This window comes from Balaenoptera musculus, chromosome 21 (genome assembly GCF_009873245.2).
Source record: "Balaenoptera musculus isolate JJ_BM4_2016_0621 chromosome 21, mBalMus1.pri.v3, whole genome shotgun sequence".
Lineage (NCBI taxonomy): Eukaryota > Metazoa > Chordata > Mammalia > Artiodactyla > Balaenopteridae > Balaenoptera > Balaenoptera musculus.
Window position 1 is genome coordinate 18,193,791 of NC_045805.1, and position 24,359 is coordinate 18,218,149.

Sequence of the window (24,359 nt, forward strand, 5' to 3'; positions counted from 1 at the left end):
AACTATTTTTTAAAAGTTGGGAATTTGGATATTTTAATGAAAAATCTCAAATTATGTTGACAACAGATCCATTAAAAAAAAAGTACAACACTAGACAGGTTAAAACATATACACATATCCTCTCATTACAAACTTTCTGTGTTATCAAGTTTGCATGTGAGTCCTTATGAGCTGACAGTAAAAACTACAGAAAGAAAGGTTTGGAATCTAGGCTTACTAAGAAACCCATGAGTTTACAGGAGACAGCCTTATACCTGGGAGCAGGGGGTTAAACTTAACAGCTATAGGGTAGAAAATTATACAATAGCAGACTCTCTAAAGATGTTATAAGGCTTTTTAAAAAAATTTGGGTAATCAGAAAGAATATCCAAGGACTGGCAACAAAAGAAGATTTCAAAACAATTTTTAAAAACTATGAGGTTGGCACTATTATATTTAAGACACAAAAATAAAGTAATTGGCATTTACAGAGTACTTACTGTGTGTCAGATAACATTCTAGTTTCTTTACATGGATTGTCTGAAATCTTTCAAAATGAAATCTTACATTTCATTTGTGAAGAAAAGAACTCTCTGGAATGGACTTGCTTTCTGAATGGAAAGTCAGAAGTAGTCCTGCCAGAGGCAAATGAGCTGTAGGCTTGTGAGCAATTCATAAACAATAAGCTGGCTAGATCCATGTAGGCTAAGAGGCAAAGGTTCCAGGCACACTGATTCTATGCAGTGGAAAGAAGGAATACAATCTGTTGCCTGTTTACTGTGTGTCAGATACTCTAATAAATGTTTATATATATTACTTAAATACCAACAATCCTGCAGAATAAAAATCACAATTCCTGATTCTACAGATGGGAATTGGAACTCAGTTCACCTAAGTCATGTTGCTTTTCCCAATGTCAATAATTTTTGCTTGTTTGCATTTATGTTCCTCAAATTCATTTTGTCTACTATCTCATACCAGAGTGAAAAAGAAAGCAATTCTGATAAAAATAACTCCCAAATTAGATTTTCTGATTAAATATAAAATAAAAATAGCACCAGAATTACCACATATCTAACTGATTATTAAAATGGAGAAGTCCTTTACTTGAGAGAGTTGATCTCCCTAAGTAAAAGGTAACAAAGAAAGAGTACTATTAGTATAACTTTGAATTTATATAGTTAATTACAGATAACAATTACCATTTACAACACAGCTCCAGGTTGTTCCTTCAGAGCTAAGGAAATAAAATAATAAAGAAGCTAATTAACTGTAGATACTGTGAGAGTTAAAAGCAGGATAGTGAGGATGGTAACTGTTGAGCTACCATCAGATTTTAGTATTTTCTGGTTGCAGGTTCAATGCAGGGAGATACTTAACAGCTTCACTTCCCAAGAATCTTTAAATACTGGGATTAGTGAGTATCACTTGGGGTAGTTTCAGCTGCAAGTATCAATAACTGAAAAACCAGGCCGAAAGTGTCTTAAACAGTGAGGGGTTATTTGTATGTATAATACAAATGTATATGTATCGTATAATCTTATACAGCAAGAAGTCCGGAGGAAGGAAGTTTCCAGATCTGGTTAATTCAGCATCACAATATTATCACAGACTTTCCATCTTCCTACTCTACCACATTCAGTAGTCAGTCTGCTTCCTTCATGATCCAAGCAGTTCTAGATGTCCCATGTAACACAACAATATCCAAAACACAAAGAAGCACTTCCTCTTAGACACTTCTATTACTAAGAAAATGTTTTGAGCAGCTCCCCAGCAGACTTCTTCTCCAACCCCAATGACTAAGATTAGGTCAAGTGTCTTGCTTCCACAATAACTAGCAGTGGGAATGAGACCATCATCATTGGCGTAAACAATCATTATTTACCTAAGCAGGTTGAAAGAGCACAGCCTCCATTAAATAATTGGTCTCGCAGACCAGGAACCCATATAAAAACAATGTTCTTCCAAGAAATCAGAAGAAATGGATTTAGATGGGAAATCAACAGTGTCTCTTAGAGTGAGCTTCTTTAGGAAGTAAAAGAAACAACAGAATTAGTTCTACTCCTGCCCATAAAGTCAGGAATTTTAGTGGTAAATTGAATACTGTGATGACTGAAGGTGGAATAAAATTCTTGAGCCTAGTAATCTACATAACTTTGTTTCCATTTTCGTAGCAGACAAACGTGTTATTATATATTGGGTAAACACTTTTTTGGTCATCATTATGACAGTGTTCCACTTGCCCTGCCTTACCAGTAAGACTTAGATGAGGAATAAAAACACATAAAATTCAGCTAACCTTTAGGAGAGGCCTGAGGAAGATGAGGAGGTAGGAATTTCTTAAGGTAAAAAAGAAGCTTACATTAATTAGAGAAAGGGAATTAAAGAGACTCTTTCCTGAAGTGGGATTTTTTTAAATTATAAGGAGTTGGAAGGTAGATGAGAGAATGGGGTGGGGAAAGGTTATTGAGGAGACGAAGTCAGACGCTTTCACGTCAAGAAAGAGCTACTGACCCTATATTTGGAGAAGGGATAGAGTATTAAACATGAGGCAGGTGGGCAGCATGCAACAAGATATTAATACTCATAACTGAGGAAGTTTTGTATTATTCATTAAAATACCGTTCGAAACATTCTTTGAACTTTTACAAAGTGCACCTTCAGAATAACCAATCGCAGTGTCTTTTTGTACAAAAATCTTTAAGCATAAGTTGTAGTATTGAATTTGGCTACTCAAGCAACATATTGTCAGATACTGCACACATACATCATTTTTACCAGCTAGTTTTAAAATGTATGTCATGAGTTAAAAGGGCAGACTTAACAAGAATAGGTAGATGACATTTTTTCTGGGATCGTACCATTCTTTGAAAAATGGAAGTACATGACCTCCTTAACTGTCACCAGAATTATCCAAGTATAGTTTATAAATGTGAAATATTTCAATAAAAACTTCAAATATTTTTATAAAAGAACTTAAAAGAATCAAGTACTTAAAGTTTGCTGTTCATAAAACACTACAAATATGTAGATAATATCGCATGTCTGATTATGTCCACAATTTCTGGCTCAAAAAATAACAAATAAAATACATCCCTTCAAAAAAAAAAAAAAATACATCCCTTCTGCATTTGACTCAGAGTATTTACCGATCCTCTTAAGCCAATTCCAGAACTCCTTAGATTAGCAATTCCTGCCTTAGAATCTCACCTTATTTGGAAGGCCAAAAAAATAAACAATAAATTTCACATCAATCGCTTTCCTTATTTACCAGCCTTAGCAGCAAAGGACTTTGGAATATTTGAAAAATTCAGCTCCAACCTCAAAGAATAAATATTTACCAGCAGTGAGAATATCTAACAGAATATACTAAAGGCTTAAAAGCAATTAATTCCAAAAGTATGGTTCTAAAAAGTATTTTGGCAATAGTAGTACTAGCATAGTATACAAACAGTCTTCCAAGGTGATGCCTTCTAAGGAGACAAACTTCCGTTGTTTGTTAAAAAGGAGTCACCTTATTTCATAAGCATATTTTGTAAAAGTAGCTCTTACAGGTTAGTAGAGAACACTATTTGGACTAAGATTGACTTGTAAGAACTCTATGAACTTAATTTTCCGAAAAGAAAGCCACCATTAAATCAAATACCATGCCATTCTTTCCTGTTTAATACCACAAATTCTCACCTTTCTAAAGTTCTCAACAAGCAGAACAATTGAGACAAAGAACCAAGAAACACCTGAAGTTCAATCAGTAACAGGCCTCATTTTAGCCAAACTCATTTTGCAGTGATTTTTTCTTTTAACACTATATCTAATTTAAAACTATTCTACACTATAACTTGCTTGGGAAAAAATCCTTAGTGTAACAGATAAAATGGCTCCCAGTAGTTCCTTCCACAGGAATTAATCAATTTTAATATCTCTGAATATATATATTTCAAATGTATGAAAAGTCTATTAAGATGTTGACACCTTTACATTAAAATGTGCTGACACTCATGTAAATATACTTGCATAATTCATATAATAAAAAGAGGCAGTTCTAATTTTTGAAAACCACTAGAGGTCACAGATTTTTGCAATATAACGGGTTGCAGCAAACCAGTTTACAATAAAAACAGTTGAATTCATTTGAATTGCAAAATATTTCTAATCTGACCACGCTGAAAATGAACAACTCATACAACGCCAAGAGAACAATCAAGATGACTCTAAGGCAATTCCTGAGTGTGGGAACAAGAACAACAAAGTGAGAAATGAACAGAGACTGATAGTTGCCAGCTCGGGGGAGGTGGTTAGAACAGGGTAAATCTTCTATTAGAGACTTCAGAGGATTGAGTATGTCACTCCCAGAGAAGAACTCACTGGTGAAAACTGTCTTCCCTTTTCTTTAATGTTGAAAGTTTTTTTTTTTTCAAAAATGGTCCACTATTTGTGAAACTTGGAGATTACTCTTCACGATTCTTTTTACCCAAGTACAGAATTTTAACAATTCTGCCAACGCGGCAAACAGGTGGGCAAAGGGAAAGATTAGTGAGGAAGCCGGGCAAAGCAAGGCATATTGGAGACAGACTACGAGACAGATTACAGTCAGCAGCGCTGGGTCAGGAGGGACGAGAAAATCGGAATTAGAGGAGCTGAGCGGTGGTGGGGCGGGACGGAGGGAAGGAGGGCCCGGAAGAAAATCCTGAACGTGGCTCAGGGAAGGGAGAGCAAGCGTGAGAGCCAGGACGAAGGGAGGTAGGTCAAAAGGCGGCAGCTGGCGGGAGTCGGCCTGAGGAGCTGCGAGTGTGGTTAGGACCAGCCCGCCCTCCCGCCCTACTTTTTCTTCCTGTCGGAGAGGCAGCGACCAGTCACCTGGAGTGGGAGTTCCGGAGGGACTCGATCAGCCGCTGCTTCTGCTGTTGGAGGCTGGTGAGACCACCGGGGGACCCAGCCGCGGAGGAGGAGGCGCTCTTGGTCAGGGGAAAGAGCCAGCTCATCCTCCACAGGTCCCCGGGCCCGAGGCCCTAGAAGGCTCTGGCCTGCTTCTCCCAGCTGCTCAGCCCGGCGGTTCTCCAGCGACAGAGGAGGAGAGGGCAGGGACGCCCCAGCCCAAGTGCTGGGGAGCCGCGTCTTCTCTAAGCAATCCCGACCGGGGGTCCTCGGGGTCCGGCGGGCATGCTCTGACTGCGGACAGCTGGAGACAGGAAACTCGCCGCCCGGGACCGGCAGTCCTACCTTCACGGCCCTGACGCCCCAAGCAGCCAGTCAGGACGCCTGACCGCCCAGCTCTCCACCACCCCAGCTTCCGTCACCTGCGTGCCCCGCCCTCTCTGCGTGCCGCGTCATCATCTGGCGCCCCCGCCCGGACGTGCGAGAAGCGACGGCGCAGCGCGGTGCGGCGCAGCTCCGGCTCCCCTTTCCCCCTTGCCGGGCGAGAGGTGTCTATGGGGCACCCGCCGCCGCCGCTGGGTGCTGTCTCTATGGCGAGGAGGAGGAGGAGGAGCGCGAGCTCAGCGACACAAGTAGATTTTGCCACAGACTTGCGGGGGGAGGGGCGGGTTGGAGAAGTAGGAAGGGGGCGGGAATGACGAACCTAAGCGGGTGCGCGATGGCGCCAGCTGGAGCGCGGCTGGCGAAGGAAGGGGCTGGGCGGCGGGTGGAGGGGGGAGGGTAACTGGGGCTGGGGGGTATGTCAAGGGGGTGGCGCGGAGTGATGACGCGAAGGCTTTGTACCTGGGGCTTCGATGCTGTGGGGCGGAAATTGGGAGTGGAGGGCGGTGGCCTAGATCCTTAGCTTCTCGTATGCGGTGTTTGGGAGTCCATCCGGCTCCGGTCAATGGTTATCAGCACCTTCTCTCTGGCTCTCTGCCAGGGAAGAGAGTTATCTGTGACTTGAGTGTGTCTGTACTGTTCTCGCGTTGGGAACCCGCTGTTCGGAGATGCTACCTCCAGTAATGAGAAGGCCTCTGATGCCTCTTCGGGGCTTCTGGAACTGTAGTAGAGAGAGGTGGAGGAAAGCAGTGTTCAACTACAGGGTCTTTCCACTGTGTGTGTGTGTGTGTGTTTGTGTTTAGCGAAGAGGCTTATAAAGGAAGGGGCCCTGGATCTTTCCACTGTGTGTGTGTGTTTAGCGAAGAGGGTTATAAAGGAAGGGGCCCCTGGATCTTTGGTTTCTGTTCTTAGAGCACTCGAGGTTACATTTGTGACTGCAGAGCTTAGAAGGGGAGGTCATAATTCCCTTTTTTACACTTTATGTTATGAATTTTTTCAAAGTTGTGTGAAAAATGAAAGCGCATCTGGAATTTCCCTGCTCAAGAATCAAAATGTTGGTCTGTACTGTTATCATTATATACCATGAAATCTGTGTTTAGGGACCAGAAACGTGACATGTGTGCTTGGTAACCAGGGAAAATGCTCTGGTTTTTAGGAAATTAGAAACAATTTGAAATGCAGACCCTCTATTGCTTGCTTTCTTTCTCCATCCACAGTTACAGATATGGAAACAGTTTCTGTGGCTGTTATTTATTGCTCAGAAAGAACTTTTTTTTTTTAAATTGGTTTACTTTTGGCCCCTCCAATCTGACTTGAATAAATTCCAGTAGATATTGTAGTTAAATCAGACTTTGAATGTTCAGTTAATGAGGAATAAAAGCAAATACTATCTTTGCCCTAGTAACATCTGATCTGATCTTTTCACATGTATATCAGCATGTCACTTTTCCTTTTTTTTTCTGGAAAGGGATGTCTTTATAAAGTTTAATTCAGAGAGTGAGTTGAATTCAGAGCAATTTTTAAGTAATGAAAAATTTTAAAAAATGATTAGTATGTACACAAAAAAACACTGTTTTTACATAACATATTAGAACCAGGAAACCTGTGTTGTAGTCCTTTTTATCCTACTGATTAGCTGTGTGACTTTAGACAAGTCACTTTCTAAACTTTGATTTTCTTATAAAGCAAGGACTGTGAATAGATAATCTCTTAGATTTCTGTCAACTCAATTATTCTGTGATTCAGATTCCTCATATAGCTGGTTCTTATTTTGACAGGTACATAAATAAAGGATAAAGTATTTTACGAAACAAATCTTCAATCAAGTGTAACATTTTGATGCTTGGCAGCTAGACTCCTTGTGCCCTCACTATGCCAGCAGCAACTGTAGATCATAGCCAAAGAATTTGTGAAGTTTGGGCTTGCAACCTGGATGAAGAGATGAAGAAAATTCGTCAAGTTATCCGAAAATATAATTACGTTGCTATGGTATGACTATGAGCAAAATCCTTAAAATGCTTTTTATGAAAGAGGAAAGGGGATTTTAAACATCTTGAATTCAACCCTTCTGGCTCATTTTTTTTAGTGATTAATTTAATTATAAAAAGAGAATTTTGTCAATGACCTCCAACTAAAGACCACCAAGAACACACCTGCAATATGACAAGTTGGGTTTCTTACTCATTGCACTGAGGGAAAATGCATTCTTAGAACCATGGGGCATTTGAATAAGAGAGTGTTAGGACTTTTAGGATTTGGGCTTGTGGCAGGTGGTTTTAGGAAAGGAGTAAGGAAGCAGGGCTTTGCTCTGAACTGGATGCTGTTAGTAAGCTCGGGTAGTTCCATGATAGGGTATCTTACTGAGTCTCAACTAGAATGAGAGAAGACTGGAGTGAGGCTAAAGCTATAAAGAAGCAACAGTCACTCAGCCAAGATAGAAAGATGTTTGGTCATTTTTGTGGTTTGGACAAATGTCTGTGTTTTTGCTTATGTTCAGTCATGATTACAGACTGGCCTTGTCTGATGTTATAGTGTGAAACTGTTTATATTCAGCAGAAGAATGCTAGGACCTAGCTGTGAGTGCCAGGTCTGCTCCTAGCAACATTAAGGCCTAATATTAATACCAGATGGAACTCCTGAATGTCTTTCTCAAACAAAAAAATTCACATCTCCCAGTGAAGCATTGTTGATCTGCAGTTTTTGTTTGTTTTTTAATTACCAGTGGAGTTCCATGGACACACAGTACTGTTAAGCATTTCTACTTTTGCATATACTGTTCAATCTGCCTAGCTTGTCTACTCAGTTAATTATTTTGCTTCTTTACTATTGTGTTTTGGCTTCTCTACTGTTTTCTAGATTATTAGCTTCGAGAAGTAAGAGATTAGTGTCTTAATCATCCTTTCTTCCCCGACACCTAGCATAACACATAGCATCCAATAAAGCGGTTGTTGAGTTGGACTGAATTTAGAAAAATTTTAATTTCTTTACTGCTTCATATGAGTTGGTATTTAGGTTTTGTTCTTAGTTTCCTAATTTGAACTTTAATACTAAACTGATATACTATTTTCTTAGTATATTTAATACAAATGAATTTATACTCTTTTTTTGGGAAGGGCAGGTTGGTTAAAATATGAATATTTGAGTGTACATAGATAATGTCCTATTTAATAGATGTACTTACAATTAGAATGAAATTATTTTTTTCTAGTAGGAATTCATAGTGATCATTTCTTTCTCAGATGATAAGGAGTGACAACATTAGAGATGTGCTTAACATTCTACAGGAATGAGTGGTGGCATGCAGTTTTTAGCAGTTTTTAAGGATGTGCTTTCTCTGGACTGTAGAGAGGGTACTGTTTTAGCCCAAGAAATTAGGAGGGTTTTGGTGTTTAGATAAACCTTACTTCAGAAAAGCAATCGGAAAGTATGGTGCATTTTCCATTCTTTTTAACCAGTTCTTCATTGTTTTTAACATTAGAATACAGTGAGCATAGTTTCACACACCTGTTGAGAAACATGAATTTGTGACTTTTTCCCCCTTCCTTGGGAATAGAGTACTCAGTTGCATTATTATGTGTATCTAATACATAGTAGTTTTTTACTAATATGATATTTAAAGTAAGAAGAAGTCATTAAGTTTGCAGAGTTTTATTTTATGGTTCTAAAAAGTAATGCTCTTCCTAGTTAAAAGGTACTTTGCAATTGACCGTGAATTGTGTAGAATATCACCTATAACAGGATTCTTCGACTTGTACCCCAAATTAATTATTTATTCTAGGAATTTGTGGATTGTGGTTTCGACCATTTAGTAAATAATGAACCTTAAAACTATTTTACAGGACACCGAGTTTCCAGGTGTGGTTGCAAGGCCCATTGGAGAATTCAGGAGCAACGCTGACTATCAGTACCAACTGCTGCGGTGTAACGTGGACTTGTTGAAGATAATTCAGCTAGGGCTGACCTTTATGAATGAGCAAGGAGAGTACCCTCCGGGAACTTCAACTTGGCAGTTTAATTTTAAATTTAATTTGACGTAAGTGGGGAATAAATCTAACCCAAACTTTTTTTTTTAGTTTAATTTTAGGAATTCATTTCCCTCAAGTATGACAAATGAAATTCTAACTGAATTTGATGTCATTATCCTGGAAATATTTAAAACCTAAAATTTCAAAAGTTTACATTTCTTTTTATCATGGGACAAAAAAATTAGGATAAAGAAGACTTAAATGCAAATACTTTGAGTTTTAGAGATGTTATTTGAAAAGTATGACTGCCACTATTTTGAAATTTGGAAAACTGGGTATTGAAAATACTTCTTGATAGAAAAAAATAATCTTACAACATTAATTTTGCTTTCAAACTTTGAGTGCAATTTGAAGTATGTATGTTTTTGTTGTAATAGTTATCCTTCTTGTGAAGAGATTTTTATTACGGTCATACTCCAGTGTATGAGTAGATTACACATCACAGGTGGTAAGATAGTTCTTGGAAACTTGGGTGCATTTTCCTTTTAAATCAATATTATATAATGTTTATATTCTCAGGTCAGTCCACAAAACCTTTTGTAAGTTATCTATGGGAGAAGTAATAGTATCTTTGAGCCTGGTGTTTCTTTTAGAAACAATTCAGAATCTGAATTCTAACTCAAGCCCTGGGTCAAAACCCAGTTTCTTTACTCACAATACTTCTATATCATTGGTATGAGTAGTCTTGATAGCTTAGGGAAGTTTCCAGTGTTTGGGGGTAAGGGCAGATTGTTTACAAACTGACTGTAAGATGGGGAGATGTTTAATACATTTTGAGTATATTACTGTACTGCACTGTCCTTCTGTTTGACAGCCTCTGATTGTTTCATATGATCTAACATCCGATTTGGAAAATTGTAAAAGAAGCTGTAGGACAATTAATGGTAGTGCCACGTAAGAACCTCCATTCTCTGTAATGTGATACTTAGCATATAAGATCTAAAGAAAAGCAGGGCTGATGAATTCAGAGGGTAGTGTTGTCAATGGTGCAATAGTATGGCTTCTAATTGCATTATGTTTAGCCTGACTCTTTGTTTTTACTCTGTTGAATTTAATAATATACACTCCAGAACTTGGTAGAGGGTGAAAGGTACTCATCTCTATTAAAACTGATAATAACCATTTATAAGTACTTTAGTTCCGAAAATTCCCTTTTATCCTTTTCCCAAAAGATAACCCTTTTTAAAATCAGTTCTTTACCATTTCATTTGTTCCATGTTACCTTTTTTCCAAGCTGATCGTTAGAACATTGGTCTTTACTAAGATACTGCTGTGATCGCATTACGTGAGTAGGTGACCATTAAGTGTCTGAGTTTTGGTAAAGTTGACAATCTCTGAAAGACGTTTTTTTCTTATACAGAGAGGGCTACTGTAGTTTTGCTACCATTCATACTAATGTTAATATCTTAAGAGATGTTTAAGGATACAGTGAAGAATATTATTTAAGTAGAAAAGGTCAGTTGGAAGATAAAACCAGTTCTACCTAATGTGGAGAAAGAGCACCATGAATCTTGGATATTTTGAAGAAAGATGAAAATTGACTTTTTTATTGAGTGCCTAGAATGAATGTGTCAGCAGCTGTGCTAAGCCCCAGGGACATAGTGTTGAGGAAAGTTGGTCATAGTCATTTAACTTAGTGTTCCTATAACTCTTCTGTCTGCTTTCTATTGCCAAAGTCCCATGTTTGGGAATTTGCTCTAAACTGAATTTGGAGTTGATATGTACATGAAAATTAAAGTATAATTTGATACTTGATCATAAAACACCAGAGGTATTCATCCAGGTCTGTCTCCTGGAGGTTGTGATCCAGTAGGTCCAGGTGTGGGACTTGGGAATCCATATTGTTGCTGAGTTCTCTGAGTGATTGTTATCATCGGGCAGGTTTGGGAAATACTGATTTCAATAGTGCAGTACTCCTTGGTGATACAACATTGAACAAAACAGACAAAAATCATTGCCCTCTTCAAGCTTAAGTTCTGATTGAGAGCGAGATAATAAACTAAAATAAAAGTAAAGTGAACATATGGCCCAGAATAACGTGTGCCTGGAAAGAATCTGGATGCCTTTGGTTGGTTATAGTTGCTAAAGCGTGTCTCTTAGCACTGGGGCACGATGAGTGAGATTCTACTTGTTCAAGGTACATATTTTAGTATAATAAGGACAATAGTACCTGTTGTGTAATGAAAAAACGTGGACTTATTCAGTCCCCTTCTGTAACAAGGGTTTTCCAGGGACATTTTCCAGGGAAGTTTGACAGTGATCGTTGTGGTTCCTCTGTTTTTAAATATTTCAGTTGCTAGTTTTGTTATTTTTCAAAGACATTTAATAGTAAATTGATTTCCAGAGAGTAGACCATAAGGATACTTTTTTGGCCTAAGTGTAATGTTCCTTTTGGTTTTGTTTTATTAAAGCTTTTATAGAATTTTCTTTTGCTAAGTGGTAAAAACCAGTATTCTCACAATTTTAAAAGTAAATAAAAGGAAGCATCCAGTGGGCAATGCATGAAATACTTTTCATTTATTCTCAGAAACATACTTCCATTTTGATCACTTTTTTGATTTAATATAATGTTTTGGATACCTGTGTGTTTGTGCTTACAAATTAGAGATGGCTTTCTTTTTGGCTTAAGTAAAATCTTGAAAGATTGGTTTTATATTTAGATTTCCTGGCTTGATTTTTGGGAGGTAATCTTCTAGGAGTAAGGTTGTTAGAAGAAGAAATTAATGCTATTCTAGCAGAGCCCTTCATTTTAAACAGTTTACTGCCTATCAGAGCTATTTGAAAGGCTCATCAGTAGTGAGAGGAGGCATCTCCTTTTTCTTTAAGACGGAATGTGGTTTAACTCAGCCACAGCAGATGTTTTCTACTCAGTCTCTTTCCTGCTGAGAGCCCGGGAGACAGACACAGGCCTTCACGCCCGGGGCTGCAGCTCCATTTGGCAGCATTGAACGGGCTGCTGAGACCGAAAGCCCCCAGTAAGAACACATCGCTTACTTTGTGGGGGTGGCTGCTGGTGAGAAGAAGACCCTTTGTTTCAAACCCAGCTAAATTTACTTAACTTGTGAAAGGCTAATGAAATTGATAGTAAAGATGAAAATCTCACCATTGGACTGTTGTGAATGATTACTTACTATATGAACATTTTTCTAAAATACTAAATGACCTTTGTATTTAAGTTGTATTTTCCTTCCATATATGTGAAGCATTGGAATAAATGGACCCAAGCCCATTCTCTCTCTTGATATTTCTGGCGCTGTAGTTGTAGATATAAGTGGGAGAAAAACAGTTTGAAGTACGGCACTTTTGAACGTTGTCTTTCTTTTTCTTCTGCCAGGGAGGACATGTATGCCCAGGACTCTATAGAGCTACTGACAACATCTGGCATCCAGTTTAAAAAACATGAGGAGGAAGGGATTGAGACCCAGTACTTTGCAGAACTTCTTATGACATCAGGAGTAGTCCTCTGCGAAGGGGTCAAATGGTTATCATTTCACAGGTAAAAAGATTACATTGAAAATGGCATTTGTGTTACCATTTCCTGGCTGCTTCACACTTCACTTGGGTCACTGTGTCAGCAATTTCAGGCTTAGTTACAAAAAATTGGCTGCCATATAGCAGTCTCCTAACTCTTCACAGGCTAATGTTGGTCTACTTAAAGATGAATTTAATGATATGGGATCCATTTTAGACTAAGAGACAGTATTGCATGTGGAAAGAGTACAGGCTGGAAAAATAGACCTTGGTTTAAATCCAGCAGTGCCATTTGGAATCTGTGTTACCTAGGGTTATTTAACATTTCTAAGCCTTAGAATGAAAACATTTATTCATTTTTTAAAAAAGTTATTTATTATCTACCATATGCCAAGCACTGTGGTAAGATTCTAGGCATTAAGCTACGAACAAAATAGAGTAAAATCTTTCATTTCATGGAGTTTACATTCTGGTGGGAGTAGGCAGACAATTTTTTAAAATGATGAGATGTATATTGTGGTTGGTTAGATGGTGATTAAGTGCTATGGAAAAAAAAATGGCAAAGAAAGCTAGGGGTGAGTCTCTGTGGTGGATTTTAATGTTTTTTTTTAATAGAGTGTCAGGAAGAAATCACTTAGAAGAATTATCTTACAGAATTGTTTTAATGGTCGATAATAACATATTTAAAGCATCTAGTAAAGTGCTTTACACACAGTATATTCTCAATAAGTGGTAGTTTTAAATTCTTATCATAAAATAAAACCAGATTGTTGAAGAGAATTTCTGGAAAGGAAATTAATTCCATTTTGTAAATATAGACTTTTAGGTAAGAGAAAGAATTTTCCAAAGTAAACTAAATTAAATTGGCAGCCCAGGGACTAATAGTGACCTTGGGAAGTTTATTTGGCCTCTTGTTATCTTTTTAAAAAGCACTGCATTTTGCATTAATGTTCTTATACTTGGTCCACTTCACACATTTAAAAAAAAAAATAAGAGTTTCTGCATGCTTTAGAATTTCCAATGCTGGCCTGTATAATGAATGAGAATAGTGAAGGACTGTTCATATTGTCAGCTTCAAGGCAGTACTAAGCAGTAATTTTTGAGTTGGAGTATTGAACATACTAATTTCCACCTATCATCTTTTTTCTCTATTCTCCATTTGAGCCTATACCTCAGGAGATGAGGCTTAAGTCTCTGGTAATTTCAGGAATGTTTTTTGAGCTCTTTTTTTTACTTTCCTGGTCATGAAGATACAAAAGAACTAGAAAGCATAGTCCTGTTTTTTATTACTATGTATGACAGGTTCTTTCTTTCAAAAAATACCCTGAGCAAATACCATGTGCTAGGTACTAGGATAAGATGAACAAAAACAGAAAGGGATATGGGGAGGGGGTGGGGTGAGATGTGACAGGGTGAGAGAGTGTCATGGACATATATACACTACCAAATGTAAAATAGATAGCTAGTGGGAAGCAGCCGCATAGCACAGGGAGATCAGCTTGGTGCTTTGTGACCACCTAGAGGGGTGGGATGGGGAGGGTGGGAGGGAGGGAGATGCAAGAGGGAAGAGATACGGGAACATATTGTATATGTATAACTGATTAACTTTGTTATAAAGCAGAAGCTAACACACCATTGTAAGGCAATTATACTTCAATAAAGATGTTTAAAAAAAAAAAAAAAACAGAAAGGGGTCATGTCTTCTTATAGTTTAGAGTCTGGATTAGACTGATATATTTGAGTATTTGTCAAGATATGTTAAGATTTTATTCTACTAAATGTCATTAAATATTTTCTTCATATTCTAATCTATTTCTAGTAGATAAAGACTAGTTGAAGAACTTTATAAATCCTAAACTCTAATATGATCTTCCTTTTACTAGTATTGATGCTAAGCAAATATATTGACATATTTTAGGTAGACAGCAAAGTTAGTTACTTCCTTGTTAGCTACCAGAAATTTAAAGGTTTCTGCTGTTTATTGTTTATTCCTTGATATTCCTTAATGGTCTTCAATGTAAAAACATTTTTTTCTCTTTTTAAAGTAAGAAGTAAAATTCTAAACATTGAATAGAAATTTTATTTGTAATCTCCCCTTGAAAGATATGTTAAATAGCATCTCTCATCAAATATTTGAGTCCCAACTTTGTGCCATAAGGAAAAAAAAATTTGAAGATGTGACACCTACCCTTTAAACATGTGGAGAAAACAATACATGGACTTTAAAGGGAAGTACAAGAAAACAGCTTGTCTGAGAAATCTGTGGGAGCTGAGCTCTTGAGGGAAGGCATCCTGTGGGAGGTCCTTAAAGGAAAGGTAGACAGGGAAAAGAAGGGGGTGTGATTGTGGCACGGGAGTGTAGAGAGGTATTGATATAAAGCTGTGGAAAAGCCAAACAGTAGGGAGAGGAAGGAGGTGTTGATTTGAGAGTATGGGAGTTGGTTTTTTATTTTCTAGATACTAGTTCTCAGCCTTTACTACCTTCGCTTCAAGGTTCAACATTACCATTAGTATCTCTTGGGGATTGAGACAGGAACAAAATTTTGAGGGAAGAGAGTATTATTAATAAAATCACTTACGGGAAGTGAAGATAGTTTGTTAGGGAATTAACTGTTTGGGTTTTTGAAGTGAATGACCTCATTATGTAAATGATGGGAAAATTTGCATTATTTTTGCCTTCTGAATGCCAGTTTTCCTGCATCATTTGACATTTTTGCCAAGTTTCCTTTCATCTTTATTTTTTGAGATATCTGCTATGGATAGTTTGATACTCTAAATTTAGAGAGTTCTCTATTCAAGGATTAGCAAGATAGTAGTTTAGTGACTACACGCTTAGGAGGGTAGTAGAGATCTCTGTATATTGGTATCCCTGAATGATGAAATGACACTGTCTGTAAAAGATGGCATTTTCCCATTATAATTGTAAACATGTTTATTTTCTCTTTTCTTCTGTGTACTTTTTTCTGGTTCATTCTTTTTTTTTTTTTTCTGCCTACAGTGTGACTCACTTAAAAGTTGTATCAGAAAAAAAATATCTTTTCATTTCTGTGGTATTTATGGTCCCTCTTCTGTATTCTTTAACCCTTTTGTAGTGGTTATGACTTTGGCTACTTAATCAAAATCCTGACCAATTCTAACTTGCCTGAAGAAGAACTTGACTTTTTTGAGATCCTTCGATTGTTTTTTCCTGTCATTTATGATGTGAAGTACCTCATGAAGAGCTGCAAAAATCTCAAAGTAAGGCTTCGAATGGCTTTATCTGTAATCAGCACGGTATTCAGAATGGGTGACTGACTTATAAGGTGCTGGGTTGGGATGTTGATTTAAACCCTATTTTTAAGTTTTATGTTAAATGCAGTTACATTATCTGATCATTTGATTCCTTTTTTGCATAAATAATTTATAGGAAATCCTTTTTCAGAGCTTCCGTATATATTGGCAGAATAAATTTTCAACAGGATTTAAACAAAAGATCAGATTTTTGTCATTGCTTGCCAGATTGAACATAAACTAGCACAGAACCTGAGCCTCTCAGGCACAGAAGTGCAAGTTCTCACTCTCTTGCAACACGCACATCTTTCCACGCAAGAGAAAGTCTGAAGTGGCCAGCAATGTGCAGATACAGTCAGTCGTGTAGCAAAAAGAGTCTCCCCTTCAGCTTACCTTCGTGAGAGATTATTTTCCTGGGTCTAGTCATAGGGTCATGTTACTAGGAGTAAATTACATAGCTAAAAGGGTTTTTTTTCCTCCCCTGGCCCATAGATGTCAGCTTGTTAGTAGTAAGTGCTAGTAATTGGGTAGGTCCTGTCTAGACAGCAGCTTACATTCTGACACTGCTTACCATGTGTGTAATGATTTGTTACTTCTGAACATTAATTCTTTCAAAAAGAAAAGAAAATGTCTTTATTAAGGAAAAGTGCTCCTTTAGTCTTAGAATGAATTCACTATGGGGGTACAGACTCCTAAGGAATATAGTGGTTTTGTTTTTTCTGGTGTGTTTGTGTTTAAGCTGTAATTCAAGAAAAACATTTATGTAAAGTGGTTGCTTCATAGAACTTACATCAAGGTTGATCAAGTTTTCTCCTCACCAACTTTTTAGAAGTGCAAGGAAGGTTATACTTTTAGGAGATGGTAAAAACTTTGAGTTTTACTTTATGCAGAAAGAAATAATTTTGGAGTTGAATAAGGAAACTTTGCTTTTGACAGATGAACTGAAAATCATGAGAGTGGTCTTTTGTCCAGAGTTTCCTTGCCTCATTACAGGATATAGCATATAACCAGGGAAATTTTTAAGAAATAAAGGATACCCCCTGAAAGTATTGTGTGCTGAGAATCCAAGGCATAAATGTTTTAATCTGGCTGTGGAAATGCTTTTTAAAATTGACATGTCTGTACAGTGACAGTTTTGGGGAACAGAGAACCGAATTATTGTTCATTATGTGTATGTTGTTGAAAAATTTCTAAGCATATTAGATATTCTGAATATGCCCCGAGTTACCGGCAGTGTTAAAATTTAGGTTAATGACAAAGGTACTTTTTGACCTATAGTCAGTGGTACTGAATGGCTCTATTCTGTTGCTCTCCTAAGCAGCTGCTAATGATACCTAATCCTTGTGCTATTTTTAGCCCTGAAGCAGCTGCTGTGCAAAGCACTGTTTCAAGCTGTGATGTAGAGAAGGGCTGGTTTGCTGGTAGAGGCCTTAACAATTTAGAGAAATTTCTTTGTGTGTGTTTTGTCGTTGGTCCTGATGTTTCTTTCCTTTCTCTCCTCCCATTTTCCCCCTCTTTATTCTACTTCCCTCACTCCCTCTCTCCTTCTTTTCTTGTATTCTTTCTCTTCCTTTCAATCTCATTATCTTTTTTTTAATCCTAGCAATATTTAAATAGGGGGGTGTTTAGCAGACCCTTCTAAGGAGTTGTATTCTTATAACTTTTTTAAACTAACAAAACCATAGTTAAGCACTTAGTGAATTCTTATGGATTTGATTAATCATAACAGCTTTGTTTTGTGCAAATTATTTAGATGAAACTATTTAGAGATAGATTGATGTGAAGCTTAAGAAAATTTAAAGTAACTGCCTACAGTCAGTTTTATAATAATTGATGGGTGGATAGAGGGACTGTGAATGTACTTGGTAAGTGTTACCCTGTGTACCTGTTACCTTATATACGATCTGCTTCTCCCGTATCTTCAGCGAAGTTATTTGCCTGCCACACGCCTTAAAGAGTATGATGAAGATAAATTTTCCCAATTAAGATCTCATTTTTTATTAAATTATAAACATCTCCCACATTCAATAAATACATCAGTAATTCACATTCTCTGTTTTTTGCTGATCTTCATAAGGTCCATCTTTACATACTGAAGTTCATTTCTATTTTGGTCATTGTCTAAGTTACGTAATTTGTGAATTCGAGTGTTGCAATGTTTCTTTCTTTTGACAAGCAATTTTTCTTTCTTGTAGGGTGGTTTACAGGAAGTTGCTGAACAGTTAGAGCTGGAACGGATAGGACCACAACATCAGGCAGGATCTGACTCATTGCTCACAGGAATGGCCTTTTTCAAAATGAGAGAAGTATGAAGACATCAGTGCATTTTTCTCAGTTGGTTGTTAGGTTGAGAACATTAAAATCTAATGGCAAAAGTTTTGGGGCAATAAGTACATATTAAGTGAAGATATGATTATAGGTACCATGTTAAGTCATACTCACTACACTTGAATGAAAGTAATCAAAAGTCATCATAAGTCATCTTGAAATGTAGTTCAGAAGGCAATGAAAAAAAATAAGTTCTTTGTAGAATAAAAAATTTAAACTACCTTAGAAGTCATGTAGGTCCAACCATATTTCTTAGGTGAGGAAACTGAGGCCAGATGCAGGTAGCCTTTATCCAAGGTCATACACATTACTAATGGGAGAACTCCAGAGGACTTTCTGTTGGCCACATCAGTGTTGCTTCTGTCAAGTCAAGGGATCCATATGTTAAGTTTCCCCTGGCATTGGCTTCTCTTAGGTATTAAACTGCTGCTGAAAATACTGTTTGCTCTTGCCATTCTTCAGTTCTTTGAGGATTTACAGATTTACATGCTTTTTAGTAGATTCTTACAAAGAGGTTTTGAATTCTAAAGGGGTTAAATCTGAAATAGTTAAATCAAAAATCATGTTGGGCAGACACTCCTTAAGTGGCAAAAGGCAGAGATAAGTTCTTCAAATATAAAGAAGTTAGGTATGGAAGAATGAAATTTAATGAACCCAGGTCTACTCTTAGGTTAAGTGACAGGTATACTTCACTGTAGCTAAATGCAAAGAAAAGAAAGCCAGTTGTGCAGAAACAAAACAGAACGGACTTTTTTGCTTACAAAAAAGTTTTCCTTCTTGCAAAATATTCACTGTAGAATTCTTTTGAGTATATCCTCTTAGACATTAAAGAAATGACTGAGAATACTTCTGGGAATTTAAAACTTTTTGTAGAAATGTGTTAATAATACATACAATAGAAAGCATATAGCTATTTTGCCAAGTGGTATTGATTCAGAAGTGATTTGGACTGTTCATGACAAGTAAATATTTTGTTTTGTTACTTCTTCCCAGTGCTTCATTAGAGAATTAAGACAACCTTCTGAGTTTTCAGTTTTGCATTTAAAAAATGCCTTAAGGGTTCAATTAATGGTGGATTCTCTGCTACTAATTCGTTATCTTTATTTTTCTTGGCTTTATTAAGGATAATAACCTAATCTGAATGTTCAGGGTTTGCTTTCCAGACATGTTTGGGGTTTGATTGTTTTCAGCCAACTTAGCCTTGCACATAGACTCAAGGCTACTTATAAACCTAAACTTCCCCTCCCCTGCCCATTATTGGCTATTTTTATTCATTCTCATGATTAAGTATTATTAAATTAATGGAATAAAAATGCCTGCCATCTTTCCATTACAAATTCTCATAAAAATGGTCTGAGTGTTAATAGGAAAGGCGTTGTGTTTATACATTTTTTTGGTAGTCTTTTTCTTTGGTTTCTTTTGAGCTCTGTACTTCGTGAGAAAGTCAGTCTTACACGTTTAATTTAAATGTGTGGCTTCAGAGGAGCACCGCAGAAAAGGGCTGTCATTATAGTTAATGAACAGTCAGTACTTCAATTGCTGAAATATAAATTACCATTGGTACCTTTTGGTTAAAATTATCTTTTTTGTTTTTCTTCCAAAATTCCTTTTTAGATGTTCTTTGAAGATCATATTGATGATGCCAAATATTGTGGTCATTTGTACGGCCTTGGTTCTGGTTCATCCTATGTACAGAATGGCACAGGGAGTGCATATGAAGAGGAGGCCAACAAGCAGTCATGACATGAAATGGTTCTTTTATTTTTATTGTATCTGAGCTACACACATGCTTGTATATAGGTTTTATCTCTGGTTGAATCCCTTGAACAACAGACATTACTTTTTTTTCCTTTCATAGCTCATTTTATTTTCTGCCTTTCAGTACTAAGTGTGACCATTCCTATCTCAGATCTTAATAAATAGAAAAGCATTCAGGTTAAATCTGGCCTTAATATACTTGTTAGTAGGCATGTGTGACAGAGTGGGGAAAGCTATTCAGTACATCATATTGAATACTTTGATAAACATTACTTACTTGAGCTTGGTTTTTTCCCTTTCCTAAATTAACTAGCACTGACTGTAATTTATTTCCCTGTTTCATGTCTCCCTTCCATTCTGCAGGAGTTTTAGCTATTTGAGATTGTGGACCATCAATTTTGCACTTTAGAGAGTGATTCTGACTCAAATCCTCTGTTTTATCAGCAGTTTTGGCTTTTCTTGCTCTTAGCTGGAAAAATGACCATCTGCCAACTTTATACAGTATTTACTTGCTTTTGACCCACAGAATATAGAACATGCATTGTGCAAATGGTTGATTCAGCAAGACTACAAAAAAAAAAGACAAAAAACTACTGAGGAGCTTAGTAACTGCTGTTTCTGTAGGTAGTACTTAATCTCCCAAGCACATCTAGTGTCTGTCAGTTTCTAATTGGCATGTGTAGGCTGCTCTGTGACTGAAGAATTTTTCAAACCAGCTTTACACCCTTCAGGAAAAATCCTTTGTGATTGGATGTTTAGTGTCTGCCCAGAAACTGGTATCCAACATGTTGAAGCTGCAGTTATTTTATGATAGCACACTTCCCTTGATCTGCTTCTTTTTATTCCATCGCTATTTACCCTTATTTTTAATTTTTTAAGATTTTATAGCCATACTTCTTAATGATGCTCTTGATTTGTTGATTACACAAATCAATTTCATTAAAACCCAAAGATTGCAAGTCTTTAGGTACATTTTGTACCAGATTAAATTAGAAGACAAAAAGTTTGTGCTTTCATAGTTGCTACAAAGATAAATAATGGAGAGATTTGGTGCAAAACAACAAAATACAAAAAATATTAAATTTATTAGCTATATACAGTGTAGCTAATAAAATTACCTGAGGAGTGTAATGCTTGTTTATTTTTTTGTGTATATCTTTGCAATCTATTTTATATATATTGACAAGAGACTGTGAAATATTTAGCCATGCAGAATATGTGACCAGATCAGAGCATGTGTAGGAAGACACTTCGGTAATCATTAACTCTGCCCTGAAATGATGGACTACAAGTTATGATGTGTGTTATCTGCACTTCAATCAGTAGTAGTAGCAAATCTCCAAATGTTAGCCACATTGGTTTGTTTCCCTTGTACATTCTTTATTCATGATACTTCCATGCTGTAACTGGGTGGTCCTTTTTAAACAAAACATTTGTGAAACAGAGGGATTATTTGTTTTTAAAGCTTTTGTAAATAAAGGCTTCAGAAATGTTTTCTTATTATATGTTGATGACTGGTAATTTTGTTTTAGAAATATTTGGGGGCTATTGTGGGTCGTTTTCTTTCTTTCTTTTTTTTTTTTTTTTAATTTGGGCAACTGAACAGAACTCAGTAACTTCAGTAACTTCATTAACTAGCTGATTTTTAATCTCTTAATTGAAAAAATCAACCTGCACCTTCTACATTTCAACAGTGTTGGCTTATTTTTTATGCATACCTCAACTAGTTGTTAAGACTTGACTTCTGTCTCCCCATTTATTCTGAAAGATGTACAAAGTAAATGCATTTGGTATAACTTACTGTGGCTTCTTTTAAAGTCAACACACTATAGCAGGTATCTAATTGGTTTCTTTTTCTTTTGATCTTTTATAAAGATTGCCTTCTGAATAGCCATGTAGTTGGCTGAATTTCAGTTTGTAGTTGCTGAATTTCAGAGTTTGTATCAATTTTTTGGTTTTGGTTTCTGTCTCCAAGAACTAATATATTTTATAACTTCTAAAAGAGGAACATTATAACCTTTACTAAACCTAGCTTTTGGATAAAAGATATTTGATCATTTTTAAATGTTCCTAAGCCATTAATTCTGGACTCACCATATTCTGTTAAATCTAGAGCAAGAATCAGCAAATTATGGCCTACTAATCAAAACCAGCCTGCTGCCTGTATTTTGTATGGCCAGTGACATGAGAATGGATTTTACAGTTTTTAAATGGTTGGGGGGAAAAAAGCATCTCCTGACATGTGAAAATTATGAAATTCAGCGTTTAGTGTCCATAAATAAAGTTTTATTGGATTGCAGCCACAACATTTATGTACCGTCTATGGCTACCTTTGCACTACAATGGGAAAGTTGAGTAGCTGCTACAGAAACTGCCTATGGCATTCTCATCATTTCATGTTTCTGCTTGGTACGCTACAAAATCAGTGATGGAGATGATGACCCAACAGCAGTTGTGCCATGTATATCTCTGAACCACAACATTTTATTATTTGTTTATGTTACCAATTCATACCCACTATGTCAAAACAAGAAAAGTGCACTTTGGTGTGCTTTTAAGGCACGTTGGAGTGTGAATTATATTATCAAATTATAATAAACTGTGACACTATAACTGTGCTAAAAAAGTACAACGTATGTTGACATAACTAGACTAAGCCCTCATCACAGTATTCCCAACTCATGGGAAAGCAACAGTCAGGAGAATTAGCAATTTTAAAATGGAGTATCTCATCACAGCATAATTTCTTCACGAAAATAAGGCTGCAGCCAAAGTATGTTTACAAGTGGCCCATTTGTTAGCCAAGCAAAGCTGTTTACTGATGGTGAGTTATATATCATGTCTGAACGCAGTAGCCCAAAGAATGTATCCAGAGAAAACTTAAGCTTTGTGTACAGCTTTCTGATGAGAACAGTTGGCTTAAAGAGTGGGGCACAACATCAGCAGTTAATTATGGAACAAGACAAATGATTTTGAATGTTTTTCTTTGGCTCTTAATGAGTCAGATGTTATCAGTGCCAGCTGTTCTTTATTTTTGAGAAATCAGTGCTGAGTTTGAGTAAAGAAGAAATAACTACAGGTGAGAATATTTTCAAAGAAGTTGAGAAACCACTAAGTCAGTACAACCTGAAGTGGAATCTACTAGGATGTGATATAACTGATGGTGGTAAAAGTATGCATGGAGCAGGAAAAAGTTTAATCAAATTTTAAAACTTCTGGAAATGTTAAGGTGTTTGGTTTGGTGGGGACGCATTTCACTTGTGTCATACACCTTTGTTTTGTTTTTTTCCTAACAAGAATTAACATTGTTTACTGATAGCTGGTGTCTTATACCACTACAAAGACCATGTAGAAAGAGCATAAACCAAAAAAAACAAAAAAAAAATCATACCTGAAGTATACACATCTGTATACAGACTGTCCTTCTGTTGATTCTTTCTAGCCATTACTCCAGGGCTCATCCATATTCTCTACTTCTTGCCTAAGTATATTTTTTAAAGAACTTTAAAACATGTTTGTATGTTACACTAAGATTAGTGTATAATCAAGGTTGCTTTTTTAAAACATTCAAGTTTCACATTATAAATGTTTGATTAGGGCATTTAAGATACTTTCAATACTAGGCTTTAGGGGCTATACATACTGACAGAAAAAGACACAAACCTAAATTCTGACAATAGTCTTAGTTTCAGCTGAATAAACAACAACAGAACTGAAGCTTTCCATGGTAACAGTTCTTTAATTCAGCATCAACAGAACTCTACTTTGGGGCATTATGTTTTTTTCTTAATTTGATTAAGCACCTTAATCTGTCAAACAAGAAACATTAAGTATTAAATTCAGGTCAGGATTAAACTTACATTGTTAAATCTTCCCTGGAAGATGCAACATAAATCAGTTTGTTTTCATGAATCATAAAATAATATGTCCTTTCTGAGCAATAAGGAGCTGCTTTAGCATAAACCAGAGCTTAAAATCACTTATCAAAAGGCCCCCTTTGGTTTAACTGGTACTCAGAAATAAGTCAACACAAAAGATGAATAATACTAACACATTTTCCCCCCAACTGTAAACCAACAGTACAGAAATACCGAATGTTGGCTGTATGAACAGGAACATCCCAAGATCTATGTTTGGGCGTTGTCAACATTTTGTTTCTGCTGTCACTCTCCTGCAGTGAGAGGGCTGCAAGTGATTTAAAGTTGTCTTTATTGGCATTGGCCAGACTTTCATTTGACCTTTTTGTTGGTAAAGAACAATTCAAGGGTGTCA

General features: G+C 36.7%; 3 protein-coding genes across 7 annotated transcripts in view; 1 reads left to right on the forward strand and 2 right to left on the reverse strand.

Moving 5' to 3' along the window:
* The window catches only part of VPS37A (VPS37A subunit of ESCRT-I), a 38,130-nt gene extending 32,820 nt beyond the window's left edge, over nt 1-5,310 (reverse strand). Inside the window, exon 1 of the mRNA XM_036838551.1 lies at nt 4,837-5,310. Within this exon, the coding sequence (XP_036694446.1) occupies nt 4,837-4,961 (125 nt within the window). The 5' untranslated portion in view covers nt 4,962-5,310. The remainder of the gene's footprint in view (nt 1-4,836) is intronic.
* On the forward strand, nt 5,307-20,668 carry CNOT7 (CCR4-NOT transcription complex subunit 7). Of its 2 annotated transcripts, none has more exons than XM_036838556.1 (7): nt 5,307-5,486; nt 7,014-7,224; nt 9,075-9,268; nt 12,595-12,756; nt 15,824-15,968; nt 18,197-18,307; nt 19,944-20,668. In XM_036838556.1, the coding sequence occupies exons 2-7, from the start codon at nt 7,108-7,110 to the stop codon at nt 20,070-20,072; spliced, it is 858 nt and encodes a 285-aa protein (XP_036694451.1). In that variant the 5' UTR covers nt 5,307-5,486; nt 7,014-7,107; the 3' UTR covers nt 20,073-20,668. The 2 variants fall into 2 exon arrangements, with proteins under 2 accessions (XP_036694451.1, XP_036694452.1); XM_036838557.1 differs by having other exon boundaries at nt 5,333-5,486; nt 18,197-18,288; nt 19,865-19,948.
* Nucleotides 17,971-24,359, reverse strand: part of ZDHHC2 (zinc finger DHHC-type palmitoyltransferase 2) — a 76,458-nt gene continuing 70,069 nt past the window's right edge. For 3 of the 4 annotated variants that reach the window (XM_036838555.1, XM_036838554.1, XM_036838552.1), the window contains 4 exons: nt 24,179-24,325; nt 23,479-23,568; nt 19,894-20,014; nt 17,971-18,288 (listed from right to left, as the gene is read on the reverse strand). The gene's annotated coding sequence lies outside the window, so the exon portion shown is untranslated. Of the gene's footprint in view, nt 18,289-18,550; nt 18,690-19,893; nt 20,015-23,478; nt 23,569-24,178; nt 24,326-24,359 lie in introns of all 4 variants that reach the window. The other variant, XM_036838553.1, reaches the window with a different exon arrangement.

Excerpts from the sequence above, each read along its gene's own strand:
- CNOT7 (XM_036838556.1), top strand. The coding sequence starts at position 7,108 with ATGCCAGCAGCAACTGTAGATCATAGCCAAAGAATTTGTGAAGTTTGG. Across the intron at positions 7,225-9,074 it reads AATATAATTACGTTGCTATG|GACACCGAGTTTCCAGGTGT; the intron begins GTATGACTATGA and ends ACTATTTTACAG. Across the intron at positions 12,757-15,823 it reads AAATGGTTATCATTTCACAG|TGGTTATGACTTTGGCTACT; the intron begins GTAAAAAGATTA and ends ACCCTTTTGTAG.